Source organism: Aquila chrysaetos, chromosome 1, assembly GCF_900496995.4.
Source record: "Aquila chrysaetos chrysaetos chromosome 1, bAquChr1.4, whole genome shotgun sequence".
NCBI classification, from domain to species: domain Eukaryota; kingdom Metazoa; phylum Chordata; class Aves; order Accipitriformes; family Accipitridae; genus Aquila; species Aquila chrysaetos.
Window position 1 is genome coordinate 53,702,820 of NC_044004.1, and position 9,903 is coordinate 53,712,722.

Sequence of the window (9,903 nt, forward strand, 5' to 3'; positions counted from 1 at the left end):
GGCTCTGGCAGCGCAATTCTCAAGTCATATTTGGCACTATATTGTCTTCCAAAACAACACAGAGCAGTCATAATTTTCTATGCGATGCCTTCTGATTAACTCTTCACAGACTTGAGGAGACATCAGAGATGCTGCTTTTCTTATTTCAGGGCACCATTGTAGGTGAGATCCTAATTAAGATGGAAAAGGTGAACAAATGAGTTGTTAAATCTGTCCAACTCTACGTTGAACCTTCCGAAAAATGAAAGGTTGCTTACGACAAATAAGGAGATGTGCCATAAATAAAGCACCTCATTAAGATTAACATCAGAAATTGCGTGCACAACCCACTTTCAAAGTAGCAGTAGGAAACAAAGTATTCTTGAAATGAATCGAGTGTGGAGGCATGGTCACCACAGTCTAGTCATCACATCAAAATAATGTGTTAGTATCACTTTTTCTAATCCCCACAGGAAGTAATAAATGCTTTGAAACAAACTTGGCATGTTTCCTGCTTCGTATGTGTGGCCTGTCATAACCCCATCCGCAATAATGTCTTCCACTTAGAAGATGGCGATCCCTACTGTGAGACTGGTAAGAAGCAACACAACCAAAGTTTACTGCAGCTGCGCGGGGAAGCAGAGCTCAATAAGGTTGGAAAAAAATAGTAATTCTTTTTTCTCAAGCTTCACTTGAGAAGAAGTGTCCCAGCAAATTCATGTAACTTTGATATGTCAATTCAAAGCAGCAACAAGTGCTGTAGACACTCTGAGCTTGCAGCAGGAGGATTTGGTGAGAATTTCTTCATTGCTCCTGCCAAAGCCAGGCTTCTTGTCACTGGTTTTACTTGTTGGTCTTGTTAAGTCCTCAGCTGTAGGTATCGGTGATATAGCAAAGTGTTAATTTTAGGGTGACTTTCTGGCTGGCTTTAAAATAATCTGGAGTTTATGTAAATCTGCTTATTTACTAACCAAGCAAATGCTAGTGGAGTAATGTGTTTTACTCTGAATAACCTTATTCACAGCTGGGAGGGACTTCGAAGAGTAAGCAGTCTGCCCAGGAAGTTTTTTGCACGATCAGGGATAACATCTGTTGAACATAAGCTTGGGATAAAAAAATCAGGCTGTTGGGAAAAATACAGTGATACGATTAAAAGCCTGATGAGCAGTATTATGTGAAAGATGCAGCTTAGAAGTTCAGAGGGATTCTGGTTTGGTTTTTAGCACTTCCAGCTAATTGTATCTTTTTTTTATTAATATGAACAGGTTTTATTTATGTTGGCTTCCCAGTTTGCTTAAAACTTTCCATGTACCCTTTTGGGCTAGGAAAGAAATAGTATTTGTAAAACAATTCCCGGAAAAGGGAAAAGAAACAAAATTGTATCGAAATTGTCTATTTTCACACTGCATGCTGTTTACATCAGTGTTAGAACTGTCTATCAGACCTTTTCTGTGTTTTTCTTTCTACTGTAAGGAGCATTGTAGTTTAACTAGAGGTGGAAGTGGATTGACCAGGAAGAGATTTAGCACAAAATCCTAGTGACTTGTGTGGAGCTAAATTTCCTTCTGGGTTGATTCCACAGTTGTTCGCAGCGAGTGCCACGGAGAGTGCTAGGTACTGAAAGGATGAGGAAAGCAGGCAAAATTTATCCAAAATTTCTCTGTCAGAGCAGCTTTAATGAGGTGTTAGCTGATAGGAAAGGATGCAGTAGGTTATTGCAAACTCAGTGACACAAGTAGGGTAATGTGTTGCTACTATTGAGTTTGCGGAGCAGCAGGGGAAACGGATATAGGAGCAGCATCCTCCAGTGTGACAGCACGGTGAAATTTCATCCTGAAGCAATCTGAAGCCCCTAATCTTGGAACTGTTTGATGATTCAAAAATAGTACTGGAGGAATCGATAACTCCCCTTTGGGTGGAAAGCTTGTGACCGGGTTTGTTTTGCTAATGTTGAATTCTTGTTCCTGCCATCAAATGACCCGTATGTTGTGCGGTGCATTGATTTGTGCTACTGTTAGAACTCCCATGCACAAATGCGCACTTTTCTGTACTGTGAGCAGGAAACACTGGGATAAAATGTCAAGAATACTACTCTTCTCGCAAAGTTTATTTCTGAGATAGAAAGTTGCTAGCACAAGTTAACGTAGATGCATTCTGTGAGGTGTTATTGGCAGTGATACATTGTAATGGCTCTGGCTCTCTAACTAGATGTTAATTTGAGATATATTCATGCCTCAAAGACTTTCAGTCCAGCTGGAGTTAAGAGTCTATGACTAATTTTAAAGAAATGAGGAGTAAATGTCACTGCCAACTTTCCTTCTTCCTAGTGCAAAGGAGGGTTCTAATTTTAAATCTGTATTTGAAATTATAACAGCATCAGCTATTAGTATTAAGAGGGTTTAATATGCAAAACGTTCTGGTTTTGGATGTTGATGCTAAAAATTAAATGAAAAGTGTAGATATCTACAACTTTGAACTTTTTTTAAGTGCAGAGTTAGTAACCTGGTTTTGAAAATGCTGTGTGCAGGAAGCATTGATATGTGACTGTACCAGAAGTCTGCCTTGGAAGGCTTCTGTGGTATCGCAATTCAAGCATGCAAAAGAAAGCTGATGCCCTTCATTCTGCCTTATCTATTGCCCTTTATTCAGAAGAAAAGCCAATAAACTTATCAACACAAACCACAGGCCAACTTACAAAAGGCTTTAACTACTGGCACCAGGAAAATATCAGTGAAAGATTCTGTATGAACACGAGTGCAAAGAACTGAAACAGTATGGTCATGAGACGGTGTCCTTCAGGGGTGTTGCACAGATATGTTCAACTATTTGACATTTTAATTGTCTTTTTTTTCTGCTTAAACACTTGCAAATTCATCCCCATAGCATGGATAAATGAAGGTGATCGGTGAAGCTCTTTCTTGCCACTGGCAGCCATCAAGGGTTTTGCTTTTCCAGAGCACTTGTGTTCCCTGTCCAGCTGAGATGCCTCCTATGATGATGCTTTTTGAGGTCATCATACAAAACACTATCTAAACCAAAACAGGACTTTTCTCTTGGGCTTGACACGTGATAAGCCTCTATTGGCTCTGCTGCAGTAAGCACTAGAGCTTCAGCAGATCTGTATAATCTAGCAGAGAAACAAAATCTCCTTGTACCCCACTTGCTACTCCTTATAAGTCTCCTTGAAAACAACCCCTGGCAACTAATTTCCCTGTCAGAGGCAGAGTGTGTTACTATTAAGGATGGAGTCCAAAGCTTCATTATGGTTGTCACACTGTCTGTAGTTCATCTTACGAAGACGTAGAGTTGCATGACATTACATATTTGCCATGGTAGTGTGCTGATCCCAAATTCTCTTGTGTTATACCACTAATGCTGTTGTCTTCTGTGCAGGAAAAAAACATTTCCTTCTTAGAATGGGGTGTTTGAGAGTTGAAATAAGTGGAAAAGATGAGACAACTTGGGGTGAAATTTAGATCTGCACAGGTGGGCAGCGAAAGGGCTGTGATGACTTGTAGCCCCTGAGATGGCTCTATGCACAGAGAGGGGGGTGTCACACACTGAGACCATGGGGATGGGGGTGGGTGTCAGTGCCTGCCACCCAACTTTATACATATATTTTATCCTGCTAGTCTGCCCTGCTCTCTCTTTTTGAGCTTTGCTCAAAATATGAACGGTTTGATGCCCTTCATTTTGGTCCCTGCTCTCTGAGACTGCTGAAGGAGCTTTACTCTGCTGACTCCAGGGGAGCCTCCAGTGGCACCAGGTCAATTCTGTGCCTAAAAATGAATGGTGCAAATACCTTTCAGTGATTCCAGTCACCAATAACCATCCTGACACCCTACTGAAACTTTTCGTTAAATGCAATAAATGTATTGCCTAAAGCCTCTGGTTTGGTTTCGATTTGGGTTTGGGGCGGGGGGGGTGTTTTGATTTTTTTTTTTTTTTTTTTTTCCTTTAAGCCATGTAATAAACTCCAGTGACTAGAAAACTATTCTGACCTGATCTAAATTGCTAGAGTCTGTTTAGGACAGAAGCCTAATGGTTATATGATTTTGTGTAGTCTGGGGTAAATATTGTGCCAGAATGTAGGCAGGAGTTTGTTACTCACTGAGGAGGTCTGTCATGTGGACAGCCAGGGTATGCTTTCAAGCCAGAGCTGGAGGGAACGTAAGGAGCATGTAGAGCCCGCATGGGTGCTCTGCAAGGAGTGCATTTCCCCTCCCGAGCACACTATTGATCTCAAGGAAATGAAATGCCAGGAAGATGGAAGCATTGCTCACTTGAAAGGATAAGGAAGGGGCTGAGAACTGAATTAGCGAGGAAAGGAGGGCATCCCGGTCTTTCGATCTAGGAGCTCTTTATTCAGTGTGCCCAGTATTATAAAACTTGACAAGCGCAAACCCACTGCCATTGAAAGCAAAAGCACAAAGGTGTCAAAGGGTCAGTCTTGCTTTTCTGCATATGCTTCATCTTAAAAATCTGTTTGTATTTATTTGCAGATTACTATGCCCTCTTCGGTACTATGTGCCATGGCTGTGAATTCCCCATTGAAGCTGGAGACAGGTTTCTTGAAGCTCTGGGCCACACTTGGCATGACACTTGCTTTGTATGCTCAGTAAGTAAAGCTAGTCTACATTTTAAACAAACCCATGGCAGCAATGCTTGTGCTAACCTGACCCATATGGGAGTTAACAGCTATAGCCTCTTTCAATCCTCTGAGCCCAAACAAAAAGCACTTTCCCAGTTATTTGGAAGGTGTGTTGCTATTGTGAGCCTTTGGCACCGGTCCAGAGGAGTTGGCCTGGATTGCAGCCATGTGTCCTAGCATTTAACCCTTGACGTTTACTTCCTCGGAGCAAGCGTTGAAGGCCATACAGGAATGGGCAGCGTTCCCAAAGTAGCAAGAGTGCTTTTGACATAAAGGCACTGTAGCCAAAGTATCACCTGCTAATATTGTATGACAAAACCCCCCCCCCCCTCCAATCCTAATGGTTGGATGGTTTTGTTTTTTTTAAATGCTGAGCCTAACTCTGCTCCCAGTCAAGAACCTGTTTACTTAAAGAAAGGAAGGTTATGCTTACATCAACCATTAGTATTACATCAAAAAGAGTATCTCTAACAAAAAGGTAATAACTCTTACTGTTTGAATATATTTGTGCATAGAACAATGCCACGATTTGGCATTCTGAATAATGTATGGTGTCATACATCCATCTGAATTGAGTGATCTTTTCTTTTTTATCCCATTTCAGGTATGTAGTGACAGTCTGGAGGGTCAGACTTTCTTCTCCAAGAAGGACAAGCCACTATGCAAGAAACATGCTCATTCCATCAACATCTGATACTTGGAGCTCATCTTGTGTAACAAATGTACTTAGCAGAAAGAAAGGTTAAAATGTCCATGTTCAATAATTGGTTAAAAATATTTATCTATGATTTTCTAGAATGGAAGAGAGACGTGAAAACTTGCGGAGGGGGTTGTACACTAATTTTTGGAGCATTTTTCAGTTAGGGTTTTGCTTCATAAAAAGATAGGAATTGGGAATTGCACCCAAGCCAAGTGATTACAGTGCCTTTACCTCTACACTTGGCACATTATTATTGGTTTCATGATTTTATGACCACATTTATATCTGCTTCAGTATAAGTGAAACGTCCATAAAAATAAATACCTGATATTAGAAGTCTTGGTTTTGCTGCTATTCAACAAATAAAAGGAGATCAGCTTCAGCGATCCAGATCACTTTATTGTGCTGATGTTTTTTTAAAGTGTGTCTAGAAGTATTGCAGCTCAGCTCCATTAAAAGGAACTCAAAGCAAAGATAAGATTACACAGAATATATAGTTCAACAACTGATATTTTTATCTGATACTCATATACATGAAGCCTCCTGCACAATTACATGTACCTGTGCCTTTGCAGTTAAATCTCTGATGGGTCTGCAAAGGACAGAGATTTTTTACAAAGCAGTTAAGTGGGGCGGTGGCTATGCTGGTGAACAAGAATAGTTTAGAAGATGCTACTTCAAAAACGTAAATGGGAAACTCTTCCTTAACTCGTGTAATACCAGAACACTAGCCAAAAATACCTGCTAGTGAAGGTGTGTCTGACAGGATGGAAATGTCAGAGCCGATCTTAAAAATAAGGGAGCAAGGAGTTACGCTCTTATTGCAGTTCAGGTTTTAGGTAGTTTTAAGTGCCTTAGAAAGGGGAAATTGCACTGACTCTGCAGGTAACAGTGGTTTATATCAAGTATGTGAGATTGGTGTTGAATGAGGGAAACTGAAGTGCAACTGAGGACATTGTTTTTTCTCTCAGTACATTCTTTACCATGTAGCTCATGAGTATGTATATTGGTGGTGTGCCAGGTAGCGTACCGAAAACTTACTTTCTTGCTCAGCTGTTATGATTTTTATTAGTTTAGGTTTTATTTCTCTCTTTTTCCTCCAGATGTAGGGAATATCTTGTTGAATAATATAATATTGTTAGGCAGCTCAGTATCTCTCAGTTCTTGCAAGGGAGCAGAGAGACAATGCTGTCATTATGCATTTACTGCGAGCCAGGAGACATAGCCAATTCTGTCGCTGGATATGAATTTGTCCTCCCCACAGAGAGTCAGCGCAAGACCTGTGCACCAGCTAAGTCCCACTTAACTTCAAATTAAGCCTTAAATGACATGGAGCAATTTTAGGCAGATAGGGAAGAGTTGGTAACCGTTTGCATAGGGTGAATTTCGCTCCAGCAGAGTTGCACAACAGAGAAGGGGGCCCTGTCAGGGCCAGATCAGATTCCTGAAGGAAACTGAATTTCCATGCTATTTAATTCAACTGGGATGTCAGGGCTGAATTGTTAGTCTTTAGTGCTCTTTCCAGTAGACATTAAAAATAACCATTTACTGGTTTTGTTGTTGTGGGGGTTTTGTTGGTTTTTTTGTTGTTGTTGGGTTTTTTTAATCATACAAAGGACAGGTTCGTCCGTAAAACCATGGGGAAAATCACAAAAAATTGCCGTGGTTGAGTAAAGCAATTGTAACAAGGAACGTCAACAAAAGAGGGGGAAAGAAAACCAAAATTGCTGTGCTGAAATATGAAAAGATATTTGGCTTTCTTATTAATTCAGCAAGACAGGTTCATGTTGTGGGGCTCTTTGACTTTACTTCCTGGAGTTGTTTTTCTTCAATACTACCACGTTTCTTTTTGTAACTTATGGTGGTACAGAAGAAATGGCATAAAGCTGTTTAAAATGTTTACACTCTTGTAGATGTACCCTTTTGTGAGTTTGGCTGAAAATCAGAAGGGTGGAAGCAGACTGGACAAGATATGGTAATACATGAGCCAGGTTGCTTTTGAAATTAGGTGGAATGTGGAGAAATGAGACCTAGAGACTAGGTTTCAGCGGAGCTATATTGCACATGCATGAGGAAAGAGGATGGGAATGCACAGGATGAGGCGTTCAGTAATTTCTGCAATTCAAACCTCGCTCTTTTAAAGTAAGATAGAAACTTTACAGTTTTTCATTGTTCTTAAAATCAAATTGAATTTTGTTTAGTTTCATAATTTTGATTGGAATTATATTTCTTAGTCCATATGCTCTAGGGTTTGAAATTTTGCAGTTGTTAATGAATTTGAGGACAAAAGCCTGAAAGGCTCTGATAGTACTGCTTCATTTAGCTGCTTTGCCTTTTAATTTCTGCTTTTATCTATTTGTTTAAAATTTAAAAGGAAGCATAGAGTCACTGATACATAATGAATATTTAATGGCTCTACCAAATTATATAGATCAACTAAAAGGAACATAATTTTTATCGTTATTTTAATAAGTGAGATTTTAGTAGAGCACTTTATAATAATGCCATATATCTCACTGAATATTTATTACCTTTTTTTGTTTAGGACTATTTCATACTGGTATCTTTGTATTTTGTTTTATTTGTAAGCCTGCATATTTACCTCTAGAATCTTTGGTGTGTAAGTGTGTGTATGTGTATGTATTTATATGTACTTCTCTACACATGCACACATATGCATGTACATTGAGAGACATAGGTATATATGCACATATACATATGTATATTTGACTGCAGACTTGACGTAGTGAAAAATCGGCACCGTTCCATCATCACTTGGGGATTTTGTGATACTTCCAACTAATTTTCATACAACACGTATAGCATTCATGTTTTGAGGGAACGTTAGAAAGTCAGGAGAGACATGTTAGTAACCTAACTACTGTAGTTTTTTGCATGCATTTTCAGTCAGTAATTATTTTTCTTCCAAAACTGCCTGTAAGCGAATCGGGTTTAACTCTGTTTGAAGGTAGAAGGTCTTTGTAAGTGAATAATTGAATCACGATGAAAGTTTCAGTATATTGTAACTAAATAATTCAGAATTATGTGTAAATATAAATGCTTAATATAACAATGCAATAAACTTAAAAGCAAAAGTTGAGTGGTGGTTCAGTGTGTGTTGGTCTGTTCAGTTGTGTACCTGTTTCTTCATGGAGCTACTCGCATCATCTAGCCATATGAGTGGCTTTGCAAACAAGAGTAAAAAGGGGAACTACACCAATTCACAGATTACTTGCTTGAAATGCCTTTTTTTTTTTTTCTTCATTGTTTTACGCTAAACAACCAGCTTAAGTCCTGGTGATTTCCTTGCTTGTGGCTAATGGTCCTTGGCATCAAATTTTGGCTGTTCATGTTTGCAAATTTAATTATAATTAAAAAACCAAACCAAACAAATAAACCCAACACAAAACCCCCAACTCTCTATCTGTCCTCAGTTGTTTTGTGGTTGTTGGATGTTTTCTTCTTCTGAATCATAGTCAGTAAAAGAAAGTTGTGATTGTACACATGAATAGATATCATTTGAGTTGCTTGTTCTTCAGGTTTTTTTGGTTGAATGGAGGTTTGCTTTACAGAAAAGGACCTGGGGGTCCTGGTGGACACCAAGTTGACCATGAGCCAGTGATGTCTCCTTTGTGACGAGGAAGACCACCAGCCTCCTGGGGTCCATTAGGTGGAGCATTGCCAGCAGATTGAGGGAGGTGATCCTTCTTCTCTGCTCAGCCTTGGTGAGACACATCTGGAGTGCTGGGTCCAGCGCTGGTCTCACCAGTACAAGAGAGACATGGACGTACTGGACTGAAGAGCTAGGAAGATGATTAAGGGCCTGGAGCATTTGTCATACAAGGAGAGGCTGAGAGAGCTGGTACTGTTCAGCCTGGAGAAGAGCAGACTTGGGGGGGACCTCATCCATGTGTACAAATATCTGGAAGGGGGAGTAAAGAAGATGGAGCCAGACTTGGCTCAGTGGTACATAGTGACAGGACAACCATGAGGATGGTCAAACACTGGCACAAGTTGCCCAGAGAGATTGCAGAGTCTCTGCCCTTGGAGATACTCGCAACCCAACTGGACACGGCCTTTGGACTAGACAAGGTCCCTTAATTTCCAAAGGTCACTTCCAACCTTGGTGAGTCTCTGATTCTCCATCTTTTCTCAAAATGGAATGAAAGATGAAAATATGGTGTTGAACACTGTAGAACATGTAACGATGGAAAACTCAGTATTGACCGATTCCTATTTATTTGCTATTTTACTTCATTCTACTGCCCATCTAGAATACTTTGCAATGCTTGTTTAGAAGCATTTAATATTTTTCCTAAGTTGAGACTGTTCAAGGAAATATTGCCTGCTCTGGCAAGCATTATCTGGTACTGTACTTAGCCTTGGCACACAGCAGTCTCCACTTTCAGCATGGGATACTTAACTGTCTACTATAACATGGCCAATTACTTCATGATAACACCAACCTGGTGAGACTCTCCTTAGCTGAGTATCTCTTAACTAGGCAAATGCACTGCTGTTTTCTACCTTTATTTACACAAGCAAAGGAAAACACTGCACACAGCTCTATAAA

General features: G+C 39.9%; 1 protein-coding gene across 16 annotated transcripts in view; it reads left to right on the forward strand.

Annotated features, from left to right (window-relative positions):
* Nucleotides 1-8,430, forward strand: part of PDLIM5 (PDZ and LIM domain 5) — a 133,739-nt gene extending 125,309 nt beyond the window's left edge. For all 16 annotated transcript variants that reach the window (XM_041124259.1, XM_030010341.2, XM_041122194.1 and 13 more), the window contains 3 exons: nt 453-573; nt 4,482-4,597; nt 5,235-8,430. In XM_041124259.1, coding sequence (XP_040980193.1) covers nt 453-573; nt 4,482-4,597; nt 5,235-5,324 — 327 coding nt within the window. In that variant the 3' untranslated portion in view covers nt 5,325-8,430. The remainder of the gene's footprint in view (nt 1-452; nt 574-4,481; nt 4,598-5,234) is intronic.
* The last annotated feature ends 1,473 nt before the right edge of the window (nt 8,431-9,903 follow it).